Source organism: Penicillium chrysogenum (assembly GCF_028827035.1).
Source record: "Penicillium chrysogenum strain IBT 35668 chromosome Unknown utg000004l_segment0_segment0, whole genome shotgun sequence".
NCBI lineage: Eukaryota > Fungi > Ascomycota > Eurotiomycetes > Eurotiales > Aspergillaceae > Penicillium > Penicillium chrysogenum.
The window spans coordinates 5,749,069-5,769,477 of record NW_026622752.1 but is presented as its reverse complement, the minus strand read 5'-3'; the positions used below and the strand labels follow the sequence as shown (position 1 = coordinate 5,769,477).

The 20,409-nt window shown below is 49.1% G+C and overlaps 7 protein-coding genes across 7 annotated transcripts; 2 read left to right on the top strand and 5 right to left on the bottom strand.

The window, feature by feature from the left end:
* Positions 1–210: 210 nt before the first annotated feature.
* On the bottom strand, positions 211–3,439 carry N7489_008132 (uncharacterized protein; the record flags this gene model as incomplete). Its single annotated transcript, XM_056713882.1, has 4 exons — positions 211–1,535; positions 1,597–2,412; positions 2,466–2,937; positions 3,005–3,439. 4 exons carry the CDS (start codon positions 3,437–3,439, stop codon positions 211–213), a joined length of 3,048 nt encoding a protein of 1,015 aa, XP_056567597.1.
* A 2,200-nt stretch (positions 3,440–5,639) lies between these two features.
* Positions 5,640–7,529, top strand: N7489_008131 (uncharacterized protein; the record flags this gene model as incomplete). The annotated part of the gene is made up of 4 exons (XM_056713881.1): positions 5,640–5,849; positions 5,900–5,975; positions 6,030–6,340; positions 6,390–7,529. The coding sequence occupies 4 exons, from the start codon at positions 5,640–5,642 to the stop codon at positions 7,527–7,529; spliced, it is 1,737 nt and encodes a 578-aa protein (XP_056567596.1).
* A 107-nt stretch (positions 7,530–7,636) lies between these two features.
* Positions 7,637–8,828, bottom strand: N7489_008130 (NAD(P)-dependent alcohol dehydrogenase; the record flags this gene model as incomplete). The annotated part of the gene is made up of 2 exons (XM_056713880.1): positions 7,637–8,629; positions 8,700–8,828. The coding sequence occupies 2 exons, from the start codon at positions 8,826–8,828 to the stop codon at positions 7,637–7,639; spliced, it is 1,122 nt and encodes a 373-aa protein (XP_056567595.1).
* A 734-nt stretch (positions 8,829–9,562) lies between these two features.
* Positions 9,563–13,107, bottom strand: N7489_008129 (CDC5/polo family serine/threonine-protein kinase; the record flags this gene model as incomplete). The annotated part of the gene is made up of 3 exons (XM_056713879.1): positions 9,563–12,239; positions 12,294–12,736; positions 12,796–13,107. 3 exons carry the CDS (start codon positions 13,105–13,107, stop codon positions 9,563–9,565), a joined length of 3,432 nt encoding a protein of 1,143 aa, XP_056567594.1.
* Positions 13,108–14,929: 1,822 nt separating this feature from the next.
* Positions 14,930–16,156, top strand: N7489_008128 (uncharacterized protein; the record flags this gene model as incomplete). Its single annotated transcript, XM_056713878.1, has 4 exons — positions 14,930–15,039; positions 15,090–15,552; positions 15,602–15,796; positions 15,857–16,156. Coding segments are annotated over 4 exons (1,068 nt in total), but the record flags the coding sequence as incomplete, so codon positions are not given.
* Positions 16,157–16,590: 434 nt separating this feature from the next.
* On the bottom strand, positions 16,591–18,425 carry N7489_008127 (uncharacterized protein; the record flags this gene model as incomplete). Its single annotated transcript, XM_056713877.1, has 4 exons — positions 16,591–16,768; positions 16,820–16,931; positions 16,984–18,157; positions 18,207–18,425. The coding sequence occupies 4 exons, from the start codon at positions 18,423–18,425 to the stop codon at positions 16,591–16,593; spliced, it is 1,683 nt and encodes a 560-aa protein (XP_056567592.1).
* A 610-nt stretch (positions 18,426–19,035) lies between these two features.
* Positions 19,036–20,201, bottom strand: N7489_008126 (uncharacterized protein; the record flags this gene model as incomplete). The annotated part of the gene is made up of 3 exons (XM_056713876.1): positions 19,036–19,344; positions 19,411–19,678; positions 19,735–20,201. The coding sequence occupies 3 exons, from the start codon at positions 20,199–20,201 to the stop codon at positions 19,036–19,038; spliced, it is 1,044 nt and encodes a 347-aa protein (XP_056567591.1).
* Positions 20,202–20,409: the final 208 nt, after the last annotated feature.

Here is a 20,409-nt window from a genome sequence, read left to right as displayed (position 1 = left end):
ATATTCTCATCTAGAAGGAAGACAACATTACATACTATGTTCTATACTACACCGTCCATTAATATTCTATAAGAACATACTGATTTATCTCCTTGAACTGATTTTTTCTGCAAGCCATAGTGTCTTGAAGGACCTACTCCTACAAACGTAGAGGAACGGTTTCCAGTATTTTTGTTCAAACTGTTATCAATTCCTATTTTCAATACCAGTTTATATACCAAGAGCAAACGACATGTACGGGGTAATATAAACCTCACCCACCAACCCATTAGGAACCATACCAGGAAATCTCATCGGGGAAGTCGGGCTAATTAACAACGGAGACGTGCCCGATTCAGTGATCTCAGGGAAGATACTCCTCAGGTAGTTCCACATCGTAGTCGGGACGACAACCAGCAGCTCATTCTCGCCATCCCGCAGATAAGGTCCGATATCCGCAGTTCCTGTAGTCGGATCGATAGGTGCGACCTTTTCCCCGTTTACGAAGACTTGGACTGCATGGAGGATACTAGAAAACGTAATGTAGGCTCCAATTTGGTTCTGGTTGTTCGGATGCCAAGTGAATTGGGAACTGTAATACCCGATTCCGGAGGCGTTGACGAGGGAGGGGATCTCCGTCCATGAAAGCAAAGAGGGGAGATGGTGCGTTGTGTTGCGGATTGAAGCTATTGTAGAGGCATTTAGCATGTTTGCTGGGGCTTCCCAACGCTCTGCCGTGAGTGTCCAGTTTCGGATCGGGAATGAGACTGGGATGGCTGATGTATCTGGAACAGTTCTAGTCGAGTTGTCCGACAGTATCAACTCGTCAGAAGACTCGTTGGCAGTGTGAACCAGTTGTGCGACAGCTCCACTCTTGTAGTCCACTTGGTATCCAAGAACTGAGTTCGGGGCAGACTCGACATGAACAGGGGGTGTGTAGATCCCATCCAAAGGTTGGGCGCTGAATGCTAGTATGGCTGTTTGGTTGGCTTTCAGCGTCAGGGGAATGACAAGGTCACCAGCCTGACGGTTATACTGAACCACTGGTTGGCGTTGCCCAGTCCAGGCGTCAAACAAATGAGGGAACTTGTCGGTTGTGGTTGTGATTTCGCCTTGAGAACCACCTCCATCACTGAAAACAAAGGCATAGTCCACTTGGGCTTCCTTGTCCTCACGCCATGTTACATTCCAGGTACTGTTGGTTTGGACTCTGACACGGGGTGAGACACCATGCGAGGCGAGCGCTTTCGCGATATTTCCGCTCGCTGTGGTATGGACACCCTTTAAATTTGCTAGTTCTTGAAGGCCTTCCTTGAACGCATCGATTCCCCCATCATTGGAGATTGGGTAATACTGTGCGCTCCCACCGGAAAGAATAATGGGTAATCCCTTAGCCGCGTAGCCCTTCAACCTCTGGATACCTGAGACAGTTATGTTGGCATCGTGCGTGACAACGACTGCTTTGATACCAGGACCCTGCGAAGCCAACACGGCATTGTCAACAAAGGCTTCCGGGAGTTCCAGGTTATCAGGTGAAAGATATGTGTATATATAACCTAGACGAGTATTAGTCAGTGAAGCGAAGATACGATTTACAGTTGCAGCAACACTGCTTACCAGCGTCGACAAGATCATCCCGGCCGTATTTTGTAGCCCAATTAGGGTCTGTGGCGGAATCTTTGTTGACGAAAGCCACATCAAACTTAGGAATCCCCTGCCGAAGTATGAACTGCGCTCTGGAAATGTAGCCCATGGCCTCATCAAACCCATGCATCCACGAAGGCTGCTTTGGGGAATGCATACCGGCGAATAGATACTGGAATGGCGTGCTCCCCGGCCAGGTAGTGCCGTAGTAGTCCCCACTGTACGGCTGTCCGTGTAGCATAACCCTATTGACACCTCCAGCAAAAGCCTTGTTCACTCTTTGCAGCAGCTCTGGTATTGTCAGGGAGTATGCCCGGGTCTCAACAGCCCCCATCTCATTCGATACGACTTTCCTCCCGGCTAGATATGCAGCACCTGCGAACTGCCGGTACCCGTCGATGTTGTCTTTCCACTGCAGGCTCTCGCACTCCGGAGTATCTAACAATGGTATGTTCGTCAATGCGTCCAAAGCCAGGTTGTAAGAGACCTGCGTTGAGTATTCGAGTCCAAGGTCCTGGTTTAGCCATTCTCGCAACGCGGTCAAATAGCTCCCATACCCTTCCGCCAGCACAGAGCGATAGTCGTTGATATACTTGTCGGAAGTCTGCTTGTTCTTGAAGACTGCTTTCACCAAACCGGGGGTTCTGGGTTGAGCCATTATATTATTCTGACCAAACATGACGAGCGGGAGATATTTTGCGAGTGAGTATCCAAACTTGTCGTAGAACGCGTCCGGCAACTTCGGTGTCCAGGATATGTTGGATGTGAATTCCATGCTGTCCTCCCAGCCTAGAAATCATTATCAGCAAGTCTTCTTCGTTTTACGGATCTACGAAACATACCATAGTTTCCCACATCTTCCAGAAGTTGGCGTATGTCCTCCGTAAGGATGTGATTGTTCCAGTAATCAATCACTGTCTTGGCTCCCTTCTTGCTGAAATGGTCAACCACAAACGAGCCATTGGCCAGGACTGTATCCGTCCTGTTAGACTCCACCTCGAGCGCTTTATGCAGGGTCCTCTTCTGATAGAAGGAAAATACGTATAGATTGCGTGATGACCCGGCTGACTGCATTTCTAAGATTCCGTCTGACGACACATTGTGTGTTACGTCTTCCAGGGACGCCTCGTCTAAGACCAACTCGAGGTAGGAGTCCTGTGGCGGCGCAGAGTCTAAGGAGAAGGAGTCACCAGTCATGGACACGTTTGTCTTACTGTCCGCTGAGGCAAGTACACAGGCGACCAGTTCCCCTTCCCCCCACCCTGGGATATGGTCATGTGTTTGATTAACTGGTAATCTTTGGACGAAAGGCACCTACCACGAACAAAATTAGACGATGAAAGGCGGTAGAGCTTAGGAGATTAGGTTGCACTGCACTTACCAAATCCCATTGGATTCCATCAGCATCTGGAGAGGCAGGAACCCCCTGCCCTTGGTTTGGCCCTAGCGCAATATCCACAAGTACACTATTCTCCTTGGCAGCTTCCAGAGCTACCTGCAACAGATGCTGGAACGGTGCACTGCCGAACCCATATGTCACCCAATCTGATCCGGGCGGGTTTCCTCCAATCGCACCTCCGTACCCATAATAAGGAAGGAACTCGATTCCTCCAGCGCCAACATCCGCAGCGGAGCGGATATCAGAGGCTACGACTGTCGGGTCAACACTAGCGTCTGGTAGCCAGTACCGGAAGAACGGTCGGATTTGAGCAGAAGGGTTTGCAAAGGTCCCATCGGGACTCTTTGGGGTTGCGGTGGTTGAGACAATCAGCAGGGCTGCCGTCACGGCCAAATACTGGAAGAGTGTTATTGCCATGATGCTTAGCCCTTCACCGGTACAAAATAGCGGCAGCATCGTGAGTTTTATAGGACTTCCTTCGCTCGAGATTTTGCCATTACTCCGAGTATGCTGTAGCAAGCTATTCAGCTGATCATAGCCTCGATATTCATGCGGAGTTCCATTTACGCGGCCTGCAATCCTGGTTGGTGTGGGGAACTGTGTTCCCCGCATAACATTCGGTATATTCTTGGCCGAGCCATTAAAGCCGTTGACAACTATGTGGGGAACTCTATTTACTGAGGATATACTAACCAAGGTTGGAGTGGATAGGCTTAACTTTATTCCAACCTTGGAAGGTTCGGATGGATATCACACGAGTGGCGAGGGGTATGCATTTCGGAATTTCCGACAGTTATTCTTGTGCACCTCAACGGATCGAACTCCCAAGTGGAGCAATTCAACAAGTTATCTAATTATTCGGTGTATCCATGGACGGAATTACCGGGCGCAAGACCGGTGACCGGAGAAGCCGGACCTTCACACGGGAAGACAGCCACAAGAATCAATACGGAAATAGAAGCGAACATGTGTACAATGACTGGACTGGAGGAATTACCCAATCTGCCAGATCATACATGTCATCAGCATATTGACCAGCTCGCCCTCGCGGCTCGAATCCAGCATGCCGATGTGCCCCAGCGACACTTACTTGTCCGTGTATGATCTACGGTACACACGACATCCATAATTGAACATAGAGAATCCCTTCATTCAATGTTCAGCAGGCAAGAGACGAGGACCAGTTAGCCAGTGATCGCCCCAGGTATATGTATCAAGAATACAACGCTCCGTCTCCGGAAGGGCCCGATATTCGGCGCCGGCTATTCAGTTTCGAACCACTTCCACATCTACAACATGGATCACGTCTGAGTTCTATTTGTTGACGCGGTGATTGCCGGCCGAACTGACGATAGGCTCTGAGGTCCTAAGGTTTACTGCCTTGCCGAGAACGGGAACACTGCTGGGGTGAGCTAGCTCAAGCTACAGCAGAGACAGCCACGAAGCCGGGGTACCCGCCCGAGGCAACGACCCAAGCACTTGACTCCGAGGCTGCCAAGGAGTAGGCAAGATATTAGTCTCTTAGTTGGGGATGAACTCTCGTGGTCGCTCACAGCAGGCACCCGAGATTTTGGGATGGAGTCCTTCGCGACCTAGTCTTGTGAATGGATTACCGGAGGTTATTAGTGGCGGGTGGCAGCGGCTGCAAGATGCTTCATAGGTCTGACATGAGGCGCGGTTTGACATGTCTCTCTATGGTCTCGGATTATGCATTGATTAACATTGGTAGGTAGTATGTGAGAATGTGGGGTGACCCCGAGAGCTTTTGCTGGGTCTTATATTCCCGATTCGCAGGAAAGGGGGGATTTGATGGGAGGTCGAGCTATTTAAATGCTGACTTGGTGACATGTCAATCTGGCTATATGCCAGTGCTTCACAATCAAGACATGTTTCAACTGTAGCGACAATCCAGCATCATCACCTATTAGCGTGGTACATGTGTAAAAGCGAGATATTTTGGAACTCATGGCTCAAAGCTTGCAGCTTATCGTATTCAAAGTCTAGACTTATTATGCATAAGGCGTAGCAATGTGTTCAAGTGTCAAATGTAGTCAGCCTATGTAGGGACAGTCGCGATAAAGATCCCACCAAATCGGTCTGAGCCATGAAACTCCCAACTAGAGGACATAATACCGAAAGGAGAAACAGAATCAAAACTCGAATCAACGACGCGTAATTATAAAATTCATGCAATTACCCGGCTCCGACTGGTGAGACGGCGACGAATTGTGCCGATTCTTGGGAAGCCAACTTGCAAGTTGGCCACTGCAGCCATATTCAAACCCAAACCAGGGCTATCGTGGAGACCCTTGGGATTATCTCCCCGTGTATAACATGAAGATTCAAGTCGTAGCTAGTGGAGTCGGGATCTTTGAATCATGACGGAGGAATATTTCGCCCTATTCTAAACTCCATATGCGATGGGATATTTTTTTGCAATTCCGCGTGGAGGGGACATGTGGTATAGTAAATGCTATTTATCTATTTACCAGGCAGAACCCCATCACAAATTCTTTTTTCCTTCCCTATTAGATGCTCTATAGACTGGGAGCTTATTTCTTAGCATCCCACTCATCTTTTGATTGCTAGATTGTCATCATCATCGTTGACCTTCGCCATGGCAGACTCAGATTTCCCATTCTATAGACCTGGGAGGGCCGAACATGACGATACCATGAGCAGAGCATCTACAGCGGTGAAACGGAAAAGGAAAGTCGACGATGAGAAATTTGCGTTGGGTCGAAGAGGAATCCTGGTCTTCTTTACTTTGTCTGTTCTCACCTTGATGGCCGCTTTGGATGGAACTTCGCTATCTGTCGCTCTACCTGTGAGTTCTCCAACAAGAATATTTTATGCCTTAAAACTAACCAAGCATAGGAAATTGCAAAGGAACTCAATGGAACGGCCATCGAAGCATTCTGGAGTGGAACTTCGTTCCTGCTATGCTCAACAGGTAAGTTGTATTATATTTCCACGATACCATCAAACACTTCTAACTTTGTCATAGTATTCCAACCAAGCTTCGCCTCCTTCTCGAATATTTTCGGCCGTCGTCCTTTGATCCTCATCTCCCTGATATTCTTCAGTGTTGGCGCCATACTCGCAGCAATCGCCAATGATTTTACCTACATGTTGATCGGCCGATCAATCCAAGGTGTCGGCGGAGGTGGCATTATATCCCTAAGTGAGGTCATCATAACGGATCTTGTGCCTCTGCGATGGCGAGGTCAGTACTTCGGTATCCTCAGTGCAATGTGGAGTGTTGGATCCGTGACGGGGCCTATCCTTGGTGGTGGATTCTCCGAAAAGGTGTCTTGGGTAAGTTGGTTATTGTGTACCAGAAATTATCCATGCTAATCATGAGCAGAGATGGATCTTCTATATCAACTTCCCATTCATCGGAGTCGGTGGAATTCTCGTGATCCTCTTCTTGAGTCTTAAGCTTGCACCCAGTTCGTTAAGCGAGAAGCTCCGCCGAATTGATTATTTCGGTACCGTATTATTCGTCGGAAGCGTGTCATCCTTCTTGATCCCCCTCAGTTGGGGTGGTATTTCATATGACTGGGACTCGTGGCATACACTCGTACCTCTTTGCGTCGGAGGAGTCGGGCTCGTGGTTTTCGGGTTCTACGAGACCTATTATGCCTCCGATCCCATTGTGCCGCCTGTGATATTCCAGAACCGAACGGCAATAGCTTCGTTTATTGGGAGTGTTTTGCAGGGGTTGATCCTATGGTGTTCCCTCTATTATCTCCCTCTGTATTATGAGGCAGTGAAGGAGTACAGCCCCATTATCGCAGGTGTTGCTCTATTCCCTGAGACATTTACTGTGGCTCCGAGTGGGATGATAGCTGGCGTCCTGATTACGGCGACAGGCCGTTATCGATGGGCTATCTGGATCGGATGGGCTCTTTCAACTGCCGGACTGGGTTTAATGTGTCTGATCAAGGTAAACACCAGTATGGTCGGTTGGATCTTCCTCAACATCGTGCCCGGCCTTGGGTTGGGTATCCTTTTCCCGTCTCTTGGGTATGCAGTGCAGGCCTCAGCGGACCCTGAGAACCTCGCAATTGCGGTTGCCATGTTTAGTTTCTTCCGTGCTCTTGGCCAAGCTATCGGCGTTGCTGTCGGTGGTGTTGTGTTCCAGAACCGCATGTTTACCAATATCTCAAGGTATCCTGCTCTGGCTCCTATGGCTGATGCGTACAGCAAGGATGCCGCAGGCTTGGTTCAAGTTATCAAGGCGATGGCGGATGGTGCCGACAAGGCCAATCTCAAGGAAGCGTATACGGACAGTCTACGCACAGTGTGGGTGGTCTGCTGTGCGGTCTCGGGTATTGCGATGGTGATCAGCCTCTTAACTGAACATTATGATCTTGACCGTGCATTGGAGACAAACCAAGGGCTTCTTGATTCTTACGACGATGAGTCTATTAACAGTCTGAAGGACTTCGAGATGCAGGCAGAGCGGAGAATTGTCGCAGAGCCTCGACCTTGGGCGTGGTAGTGGACGTTCGTTCTTGGCATGGTGAAGGTCTATAGTGTACAAAGTAATGGCATTTACTGAAGTTGATGACTGAATTCCTCACTTATATTGACAGACAGTTATCTTGATCAAAGGTTAACTTCAATCAAAGTCTTGATCCCTTCACCTCTCTTCGTAGCCTCCCAGGCCTCAACAACGTCCCCGAAAGGCACGGTCTTCGTAATTAGTGCCTTCAAATCAATATTCCGCAACATCGCCATATCCAATGCGAGCTTAAAGTCCCCAGCGCCATACCGGAAGCACCCCTTAACAGTAATCTCGTTTTCGGAGACAGTGGAAATAGGAAAGTTAACATTCCGATTCCCCAATCCAGTCTGAACAAACGAGCCACCAACACGAAGCGAATGGATAGCCGTCTGAATGCACGACTCAGCTCCCGTAGCCTCAATGGCAACATCAAAACCGGCAAGCCCAGCATCAGGTTCCTTCCTCAATGACCGAAGCAACTTCTGCAAGTCGGCAGCATTCTGTTCAGGAGTCCATGATTCATGCGAACGCTGAGTCGCGAACCGCGCCCGACCAGGCACCATCCAATTCTCAGCAAACCCCAACTTGTCCTTGTTAAGATCCACAGACACGACGACACTAGCGTCAAACTCGACCGCAACAGCAGCACAAAGAAGCCCCACTGTGCCGGCCCCAAAAACAATAACCCTATCCCCAGGCTTGACACCAACCTGCCGCACAGAGTGCACAGCTACAGCCATCGGCTCAATAAGCACAGCCTCACTCAGCCAAAGCCTTCCATCGAACAGAGCCCCGGGGCCAGAAATTTTGTAACAGCAATCGGCAGGAGCCTTGAAGAATTTAGAGAGAGCGCCGTGTGTATGCGGCGGGCTCGCGGCGAACTTCATGTCCGGGCAGAGGTTGTATTTGCCGCTCTTGCATTGTGTGCAACTACGACAGGCGAAGCCGGGCTCGATGGCTATCTCGTCGCCTGGTTTGAGGGTTGTCACAGCAGGCCCGACGGAGTGCACGATACCTGAGGCTTCGTGGCCCATTACTAGCGGGTTTGTCGCTGAGACGTGGTTTTTGATGCCGCCGTGGAGCCAGAAGTGGACCTGGACGGTTGAATTTGTTAGATAGGGCACATTTGTTTGTGTTGCGGCAGATTCATGGTACAATACATACATCACTTCCGCAGACGCCGACGTAGGCGATGCGGATTATCACATCGTTGGCATCTTCGATTACTGGCATCGGCCGGTTTTCGAATCTGACGTCGCCTGGACCGTACAGGAGGCAGGAGGGGTTCTCCATGTTGAAAGTTGGGGAGACGGAGAGATGGACAGTCAATGGTGGGAATGTAGTTGGTAATCTGTAGACTTATGAGAGAAGTTCCACAAACTACCAAACATGCACTTGTGTAAATCAATCCTACTGTTTGGGCTGATAGGCCAGGAGCTCTTTCACAGCCGATTATATGTACTACCACCTAATGTATATAAAAGCGGAGGAATGTGTCGGGCTGTACGTAGGGAATGGAACTTCGGACATTTGACCGAGAGAAAGCGGAGAAATACTACATACCAAGAAGACCACTACAAAGACTACGGCTGTAAGCGGCCGGCTATTCTTGCTATAGAAATTGAGATATTGTAGAAATTGACCCTGTAGAAGTTGATATTGTAGGAATTAATCACTAGAATTTGTAGGTAATAGTAAATTGGCGGTATGCCAGTCAAATTTTATATAGGAAAGCACGATATGGCGCACTGGCGGCTATACACTGCCGTAGTACGGATGCTAAGGACGATAGTCACCACATGGGGCAGTAATAAGAAACAGTGCAGGACATGTACATTGCTGCAAGTAGCCGAAACATACAAAAACGGTGTTGACAAAGATTACAGACAACTTGGGATGTTGACCGAACAATTCGTGATCTCGTGCCACGAGAATAAACATAAAGCATTACACCAGAAACAAAAACAAAGGTCGTGACATCATAAAGTGGACATGATAAATAGCAGAAGGAGAAAAGAGAGACCCAATCAACGACCAAGTGCACGTAGCCGGTCTTTCAGTAGATCCATTTCTTTGTCGTATTCCATCGCAGCTGGAGCACGCTTTGGCTCCCGGTCACTATCTTTGAGCATCATGGACCGATAGTGACCATCACCATCTGGTGCTCCGACTGTCACCCAGACAAACTTGGTTCCGGGACTATTGGGCTGCGAACGCTCCTGCGTTCCTTGCCAAAACGCTTCGTCTGGCATGGATTCGTCAGCACAAGAGTCAACCGAAGGCGGACGACCACCAAGTCGCCCGAACTTAATCCAAACTCTAAAGGTATCTTTAATGAAGGCGATCTTCTGAATGAAAGCGTTCGCATCGAGAATATCCCGGATACGGTCTTCGGTCGAATTGATAGAATCTCCATTCGCGATGGTGAGGAACGTGGCAGCCTCGTCGGAGGCCACGGCCCGAGTGTCGAATCCTGCTGGGTGCATCTTGCCTTTTGCGGCGAAGAATCGAGCGGCAGAGGACGAGAGATGGTAGAAGTCAATCCAGGGGGATGAGCTACGGGTGCGGCCGGGCGAGATCACCAGCTTTGTGTGGTCGGGGAAGTTAAACTGGAAGGCTCCGTCTCCGAAACCCCAGATGCCAACATTACCCAAGCGCTGGTAGAACTTGACAAACTGGGCACTGTTGTGTTCAGGCAGGTCTTCGTCCATGATGCCTTCGTCGCCATGTCGACCAAGGGCCCCGATCATGTATTTACCAAACTGATCCACAAGCTTCATCCGCTTTATTTTCTCCGCGTCAGCCCGTTCGAGCTCGGTTCCTGCGTTGGAGCGAATTCTCATTGCCTTTGAGCTTTTGACATCGAAGAGTGAGGGCGGGATCAGTGCTCGTCGGATACCCCGGCATCCTAGCAAGTCGTCGTCACGGTTTTCATAAAACTCAACTGGGTTTCCAGTGCGAGGGACTAATTGGTCGGCCTCGGAGTAGTAAATCGGCTGTTGTTTGCCATCCGCGACGCTACGCGCTTTACGACGGATGTGTCTCTCCCCATCTCGTACTACGACACTCGTCGCCGGCTGTCCATTTTCTCCCTTGAAAACACATCCAACACTGCCATCATCCAGAACGTACCCAATACCATAACGGTTGGTGTAGTCGACCCATTTGATGACATAGGCATGAGGCTGTTTCCGTGCCCCACCTCTGCGCCTACTTGGTGCATGGTTAACCAGGTTGGTCAGCATGAGACGCAAGTCAGTATTGACTTCGGTCAACGAAGTCCCAGGTAGCAGCTTGCAGGTATCCTCTGCGTGAAATAGAGGACTCAGCCCTAAACTCGAGCGTGCCCTGCCACCGGCCGTTTTGCTGTTAGAGCGAGCGACACCATTGGAGTCTGATCGACCAAGTCCATTGGATTCGGCTGAAGACTTCGACTGTGCGAGTGAAGAGCGAGCGGACTCTTCGGTGGGGCTATCTCTCCTTCTTTCGCCTCGTCCCACGCTCGCATTGAGGTCTGCTCTGGATGTAGACCGTAGAGATGTCTGACGGGTGACCACTTTTCGTTCTTCCGGCCGAGCGGATGGTTGCCGTTCTCTGGTCTGGATGGAAGGCTGCATCAACTCCTGGTCAGCGGCTGCCAATCTTCGAGACTGAGAGCGTGTTTTGCCTACAGTCAAACCGGATGGCATGCTGGTGGACTTGGCTAATTGTGGGGCAATCTCCTTGTCCTTGCTACGCAGCGTTGTTGCCTGGGATGCAGATACCATCCTTCGTGTCCGGATAGGACGTTCTGCCAGGCCTCCAGTTGGTACCTCCGTGGCAGAAGGTTTTGGCTCGGCTTGCGGAACATCTCGATATGGCCTGGAGGGTAGAACAGCGGGATCGCTGATTCCAGGTGCCCTACGGGGAGAGATTGGGGGTACTCGAGCTTGCTGGCGTAGCGTCGCGGCATGGCTCTGACCTTCCATTCGGCGCTGTTGAGCAGCGGCAAGCGCCGCATTGGTCCGTGATGCTGCCATAGGGTTGGGACGAATGGGAGCACTGCGCTGGGACATAGTGCTGCTGTTAAGCATAGACTCCTCACTGCGGATTACCTTTCGGGAACTCTCCAGACACCAGTCTCCTTCGAGGTCATGGGGCCATCGGTAAACATAATCGGGCGACAAGGGTATCACGGGTCGTAGCCCTCTGGAATCCTCTACATCACACTCAGAAAAGGCCGACTTCGAGCAGTTTCTCCCAACAGATTTTCGAGCCGTTCCGTCAGGCTTGCGCCCCACGCCGCACAGTGAGTAAAACGCGGCCTTGCAGGAATGATATCGCTGGGCAGGGTCGTCCACCTGGTATACATAGGCTCGGAGCTTCTCGTCTGAATCCAAGCCGTATCCACTTACCACACAGTCACCTTGAGGTGAGGCGTCCTTGAGCCATAGTGGCTTGTTAAATCGACAAGAGGGGTCCAGTTGACGAGGAATGCAGCCATCGTACATGTTGAAGAATGGGTGCTCAACGATGTCGTCTGGGTCAGGTCGCTCCTCATCCACTAGGTTCAGGCAGCGACCGACTAGGTCTTTTGCTTCCTCGGGGATGTAGTTGCCGGATTCTGATTCTTTGGGCCAGACATAATTCAGGTTTTGGACTTTCTTGTAAACCTCATCTTGCGTTTTTGATTGAAAGGGTAAGTACCCGGCGAGCATGGCAAAGCTGAAATGCGAACATTAGTTCAACAACTTCTTAGTTATATTGCAGCGGTCTTACCATATCACACCCACGGACCAAATGTCAACTTTCTGTGTATGGCCACCTTTGCTCTTGTCCAAAACTTCGGGTGCGATGTAGTTTGGTGTACCGCACAGCGTATTCCGTCGTTTGGCATCTTTATCGGACAAAATCATAGCGGCCAGACCGAAATCCCCAACCTTGATGTTCATGTTGTGATCGAGGAATAGATTTCCCATCTTCAGGTCACGATGGGCGACGAAACGTTTGTGCAAGTATTTCACCGCTGCGCAAAGCTGAATCATGTAGCGGCGCACTTCCGGCAAGCTGAGACAGCGTCGTTTTCGAAACATATCCATCACCGACCCATTTGGACATAGCTCCAGGACGACATAGGTGCTCGATTCGAAAGCGAATGCGCGGTAGAACTGGACGATGAAAGGATGGCGCATTTTTGAGTGGATCTGGAGTTCGGTTCGAAACTGCGACAAAGATTTAGGTTCTGTCAAACGGTCGGTCTGTCTCTACAGGCTCGGCGTACCTTCTCCTCCATCTTTTTCTGGGGCATCGCTGACTTGACGACCTTCATGGCGTACACCCGGCCATTGCGAGCCAACGAACCCTCATAACAAACAGCAAACCCGCCTTTCCCCAAGAATGCGCCTATTGAGTATCGCTCCCCGCCATCTTCCGGCTCTGAGACTATTGACGGCGGCGGGTCGGCGTAGCTTTTGGACGTTGCAGGCTTTTGCTTGTTGCTCGGCAGCGCAGCATTTTTATCAAACGCTTTACGATCCATGGCCAGCTTCGGTTTGATCATCTGGTTTGTCGTGCGCGGGGAGAGAGCCTCCATTGTTGGCGGGTCGTCTTTTATGGCAGGGATAATGTCCGTGTTGGAGCCGTGTAGCGGAGGGGGTATCAAGCGTGAGAATCATTAAAAACAACAATTATGTGACGGTCTGCAAATGGGTATCAAGTTCCGGCAATATTTTGGTATCCCTGCAACGATCATGTCAGAATTCACTCCACTGTCGGGAAACCAAGGACCCTCTCAGTTGAGAACGGAACATATGGAATACGAGACACAACTCACCGAAATGCAAAGCGCTAACGAAGCAAAACTGTACAAAGCTTTGAAATCAAATAACGGCGCCTCAATGGAGGGTTGGGGGAGGATGCAGAGTAGAAAGAGTCGGACCATAACAGTTTGCTCAAAGCGGTAATCGATAAACACTAGGCCGTTGGCCCGTGGGGTCACGTGAGGGCCGTTGGCCATCCACAGTGCCAGTTGACACTTTTTTTTCTATATCAAATAGATACCTCGATATCTACAGATCTGCTTCATCTAATTTAGTACAATGACTGTTCTGTTTTAGTCTTGGTGCGTTGCTAAGGTTTTATGGTTCGTTTCATGTTTTGCCGTGATATATAATTTTCAGTTTGTTTACTTGACGCCGAACCCTTACAACATATTTTGATAGTGCATACATTTACTCGGGCAATAGCTGCAAAGTAATATGGTAGCAAAAGTCTTCAGTACTTCCTTCGTATCCATGATATCTTACAATTACCTAGTCGTGAGAGAACTATGTAGGTAATGTCATCCAACGATATTTGCGTGCTTATGCGGATATGATTTGAAAAGTGGATCTATTCTGGCAGAAGGGCTCGCCCACCATTGAAAAGCTGGCTAGGTGATAGGCTCTTTACTCAGGTTAATATTGTCGGGTTCAGTTAATCCTTTGATGTCTTCAGCACTGTCGAGGCAGTCTAATATCGCGTCATTTAGTTAGTTAAGAGCGATCTAAAAACCAGGCCGAATCCAGGCATCCAGGCATCCGGGCATCAATCCCGGGTTTTGAACCCTGAGCGCCACTTTCGGAAACTAGTCTATTTTAGCCTAGCTCATTATTTTAGTATTGTACCTGGCTCAACATACAGAATCTTCTCTATATGTTGTAAACATCCGTCGTTCGAAAAAAGTTCGCTACGGACAAGGCAAACTTGACAGACCTCCAGGGTTGTGCTTAGGGTTTACGGTATTAAAAATTTTCGAGTGGGCCTTCCAAGTTTCTGGCCACTTGACCAGCACTCTTTATAGGTATGGCCGAGTGAGCGTCTGACTAAAAAGCGATATTTCTTTTAAACTTTCCAGTGCTTGTTTGTGTTGAGGCTTTTACGGGTACCGGCCTGGGTTTGCATATTAGGATTATCATTTGTTAGCCCTACGGCACTATAATTCACACATATGGGTCTAGAAACCTGGGTCTCGAGGTATCCTCGGGATATGGCTGGCGACCCAAAGTAGTTCAAATATCAACTAGTGAGTCCCAGACCGACTACTGAAATACTATGTTTTTCTAGCGCGCCAGATGTATGGCCAAACCCCTTCCAATTTTCACTTTGATCCACCGTCCTAACAGTGGGGAGAATCAAGGGTGTTGATTGGTCCTTGGCTTCGCAAAAGATTTAAAAAAGTATAGTTTAACCCCTGCCAATACTAGTTCCGAGACACTTCCCCACTTTCGGTGTCTCCGGCAAGAAATAATTGTCTATGATTGGTCAGGACTGAAGAACTACTGGTCGCTCTCGTCCGGTTGAAGCTCCGCGGAGGGGAAATAAGGAACGCCACTTTGTAGAGATTTTAGGACATATGGGAGCTCAAATTGCCTAGAATCTGCACTCAACGTCTACGGTTGAACATGTATACATCCAGAAGCACCAATGAATGGATCTTTGGTGGGCTAATGGCTGCCCAGGCAATCATTATTCTCGCCATTGAAATGTGAGTCTCAGCTCCCGTGGAGGCCAGGGACTCGTCTAATACGACTACAGCTTTATCCTTGTGGAATGGCAACTATGGATGCGCCCACAGGCCATTCAAGTCACCCCCTCATACATCGTCCCTATTGACGCGGCAATCATATGGTTTGCCTGCATATATGAATTCTTACTCTCTGTCGACGCTATGCGTAACAAGGACAACATCCTACTATTCGCCATCTGCGTCAGTAATGTTTTCGCTATGGCCTTTGCGGCCATGCAGTATCCGGCCATGAAAGGCTTCTGCGAATCCATGCCTAAACAGCGGGCTATGCATGATATACCGCTGGTGGATATCAGTAGAAACATCTGGCCGCAAATCCGAGGCCCTCAACTTGCAGTTCCGATCTTTATTGGGCTTTGCACCCTCGGAATCTGGGGGTTGGCCTTCCAACTGCACAAACAGTATGCCTGGTCCATCTACCGAAGTGTACAGGGTGATTCACGTATGAGAGCTCGATACCTCGCCTACGAAGTAAGTGAGTGACCTTTACTTGTGCTTTTAGCTGCTAATTTAGTTACAGGTTTATGTGGTTCTCGTCAAATTAGGCGCCTTCTTCGTCCTCTGCTTCGTTCTGCATTATGGCTTGATTGATGTCCACTTCATCGAGCCAGAATTTGGCTTAACCATGTCAATTCCACCAGCCCTAACAGTTGCAATTGTCTTGGGGGTATACTTTATCCGCAGGGAGCACAAACCACTGATGATATTAGCCATTGTAAGTAGCAACCCTTTTGCTCTCTCGGATATCGATCCCAAGTCTCGCTAACAGAGATAGGTCTGTCATTTGGCCATAATCGCATACCTACTTTCCCGGATCGTTGTTCTTTTTGGAGATAGTTATCTTGCCCTAACTCCTACTAAGGATATGACGCTGCTTTTCGCATTTGCATCATTGATCTTGACCTTCCTCTCTCTTGCATGTGGGATCAGGTGCTTCATGAACTTTGGGTATGGACTGAAGTCTATTCTGGCTGGCAAGCCTCATTCGGTTCGGGTGTCATATGATTTTCATACCATCTCCAGACACACTCCTATGCCGGATGATATCTCATGTCGCCGGTTGTCTCTTGCTTAGGCCTGGAACTGTGCTCTGCTTTACATTGTACTTATTAATGTCTAATCAATCCATTCGTGTACAAGCGCATAGTACTCTACGTCTTTAAGTAGGAAATCTTCTCCCAGTATCTCGGTAAGGCAAATAGTCCATTTCTATGACTGAACGAGTAACCCAGCACTAAATACAATATATTTAACAAATATAGCATTAAACAAATGCGCTCATAATACGCAATAAGAACGACGCAGACGGCAATATCACGCGGGTCGGAGCTATCCATAAACCTATTACGTTTTTCAGCCCACTTAGCAATATTGTCAACAAAACGATAGGCGGTCCCTATTTTTACCTCCCTCTCGATAAAAAGGTTAGGTTTGTTACCTGCCAGATCCTCTAGCCACGGTACCTCATAAACAAAACAATGAGTCTTTGAACTATGAGTAGGAGCCATATCATCCCCAAAGAATATTCACCTTTGCTAATACGCTGTCTTTCTTGATCGGCACATTATCCGGGTCATTATTGGCTTCGTCTATAGCTTGTTGAACCGGGACCACCTTCAAAGGGAGAATTTCTGTCCGGCGGATCAACTTATAGCCCCCGTATGCAAAGAGGACGAGTGGAATGTCCCTAGTGCCAGGTCAGTATATTGGACTCAATACCACAAAGAACAAGACCCACAGATACGATGAGACAAATGAGGCAGGGTCCCAATTTCCAGCCGTAAAAACTGCGAATCCTCCAGTCAGGAGAATCACGATACAAGATATCAACGCGAACCAACTTGTGTATCCTTGATAGTGTCAGTATTAGTTTATCTGTCAAAGCCAGGCTGTAACACGTACTGGTAACGCGGTTATGCCACGGCAACTCTGTCGGTGATATGCCCTGTCTATCGAGCGCTTGCAACAGACGAATATGGTTCAGAGCGATGGTGATCCATGAGACCAAGGTGCCAGCCGCAGTCAAATCAACGAACCACCAGAAGACGTTCATGGCATTGTTGGAAACACACATGTAAGCCAGCAAGGAGAAGGCAACCTGCAGCAGCACACACATGTATGGCACTCCCCACTTTGATGTACGTAGGAATATCTTCGGAGCATGGCCCTTGATTGCAAGACCATACAAAGTCCTTGTTCCTGCCAGAATACTCTGATTCGATGCAGACCACGCAGAGGTCAAGCATACCGCATTCACGACGGAGGGAATAGCCTTGATACCTGCATCGCCGGCGGCAATGACGAATGGACTCGTAGCTGCAGTACCGGAGTCTGATCCAAGACGCTCGTCTGCGCTAGAGACCAACATACCCACGACCAGCACAGCAGCGAGGTAGAAGATAGACACTCGTGCAAACACCCTTTTGCAGGCCTTGGGAATATTCTGCCGCGGGTTTTTTGTTTCAGCAGCCGCCATGGCCAAAGATTCCACACCTGCGAACGAGTAGACTGCGTTGGTCATGACAGCCCAGAATCCAAGGAAGCGCCCTAAAGACCCAGTAGCAATATACTCAACGAATGGCCCGGGGTCTTTCCAGTAGTGGAAGCCCCGTCTGGGTACACCCGGCACACCACCGAGATCAATCACAAGGCCCAGAATAACCACGAAGATCACCAGCAGGATCTTGAGAATGGCGAAAATGAATTCGATCTCGCCATAGACGCGGATAAACGAGATGGCAACAGCCACCGACACCACTATGAGGAGAGTCACCCAGACGGCGGCACTGATATCCGTCCAGTACTGAATAAGGACCACGCTGGCCGAGATCTCACTCGGAACGCTGATAAAGCACCCATAAACAACATTCCAGCCGACCGCAAATCCCAGCGCGGGATCAACTAGAATCTCCGCATGTCGCACAAAAGAACCAGTGACTGGCAGCAGGGCCGAGACTTCTCCTAACGCAAATTGCATGCTGCAGACTACTAGACCTATGAACAGGTAGCCAAGCAGCGCACCAAGAGGACCACCAGTGGCGATTGAGCCACCCAGACCGAGAAAGAGACCCGTACCCTATGCTCGGTTAGTTATAAAGCTCCTATTTCTATAATTGTATGCGTACAATTGCGCCAGCAATGGCAATCATCTGGATATGACGTTGCCCGAGACCCCGGATCAAGCTTTGGCGTTCATACTGGGTAACCATCCGGCCGTCGTCGGGGATGGCAGCGCTCGATGGACCCGGCTGTGGGGTGAAATGTTGATCTTCTACATCCTGAACATTCTGAACGATGTACTGACTCCCTGTTTTAGTAGAGCTTTCCTCCAATACCCCTGCCATGGCGTCGTTGCAGGGAAGGAAAAGCTAACAAGCAGAAAATATTTCCACGCTAGACGGCTAAGTAGGCTAATCACACCATTTGAGTGGCCGATGAGGAAAGGCTAATTTTTGCTTACCTGCTTACCTGGGTGAAACCAAGCTTTCGCGTAACGGAAATTATATTAATGGCGACATCGTCTCAGCTGAAACCCCGACGCTGGGGGCCCCGGGTTAAATGGAAATAACATGCATGAGATGATTGGCTCATTATTGGCTACAGGAAGTTGCAACTTCAATGGGAAATAGTGCTAAAAGTCGTAGCCATTTTACAAAGGATAATCTTAGGTAGCAATATGTTGCGTTCTGAGGTAGACTTGTTCTCAAAATTGGATACTTTGGATACATCTCTAGTAGTTCAAGTCAATAGGTGTAGGCATCGGACCCCTAGATACCGGATCTACTCCAACGGTCCCTCCATACGTGAAATAGATGGCTGGTATCATGGTAAAATTTCCTATGACAATCCCTTGCTGGCTATCCTCTTGGCTATCTCAGTCGCAAATGGACAAACGGAACGCAAGGTTTCTTCGTCAGTCGGGCCTTGTGGAAATTCTCTTGTTAACACAGGGTATCATGACTCTTCGACAGACAGAGTATCGTCGTATTCCTTAGGAGTGATATTTTCCTTTTCGGATTCGGTTGATAGGGAGACATACTCGGGGGCCTGGGTAGGTGCATCCTCCTCGTCGCTGTAGAATTCGTACTCTGGTCCATCTTGAGGATCGCAGGCATAGTAACGCAGAAAAAGATCAAAGGGCGCCTCGGCTTCGTGTACAAAACTGTAGATAGGGGAGACTCGGACCATCAAGATACCGGACTTTGTGAAGTTGGCCTGGAGGAGACGCCCATGTCGCGGCCCAAAGAATGAGATGGCTAGCACCTAATAATTTAGGGGCATAAGGTTAGCATATATACCCACAGTAGGCAAGGACTTTTTATAATATACCGGGAAGAGGGATGTCTTCTCGAAATCCTTCTGATCTAAACGATTCCGGATCGCCTGCGTGATAGAGCCGAGTTCGCTGAAGAGTAATTCATCGGCTTTGGCAGTGTCATCCTTGGTGCAGACAACGAGCATCATGTGAGGAGAAGTCGTCTCTGAGTCGTTGGGGTCGTCCTGCCACTCACGCTGGGCCCTAATATCCCACCGTGGAACCCCACCGCAACGGCCATAAAGTAGTCCCATTCCGCCATCGAGAAATGAATTACCTTCGCTAAGTTATTCAGATGGTATATCAGTATGATAAATTTAATGAATATTCGCACTTACTGGATTCCGTCCCATCCATCGAACTCCTCAAAAAATTCGAGGTCCCTCCCGCTCTTCTTCTGCAAGTTGCTGTAGTAGATACGCAGGTACCGGAAGATCTGTTCTGCTCTTGCCCCAATGATGTAGGCAGAGGACGGATTTTCCACATGCGTAGGCTCATTGTAAATCTCGTCAAACTCATTGTACCAGTACTGAGAGCCCTCAGGAAGATCGAACCTGGATAGAGAGAACTCTTCGAGCTCTTTTGAGGAGATAGGCTTGAATAGACAGGCTTTAGACTCGAGGAAACTCGAGTTCTCGGGATTAAACGATGCAAGAACAACTCTGAGTTCAGTGAGATCATCGCTTGAATAAGCAGCCTTTGGCTCCGACTTGAGCGCCTGTAGTAGGTCTGACGCTGCTTCATTGTACCTGCTTCTCAATCGAGCTCGCTGCTCCTCTTCCTGGGGACTGGTCGCAGGGTCCATGATATAGGATGACATAAAATATGGGGAACTTGACTCAAGGAGTAAAGGAAGGGATAAGTTGATAGATAGAGAGTGAATGAATGAATGTTTGTGTAAGTGGGTGTAATCTACGTCAATATCAGGCGGCTTTTTGGTGGGCCTTGTCTAGTCCGCTTTGGGATTAGCCGCAAAAATGTGTTAGATGCCAGATTCACAAGGCAAGCAATTT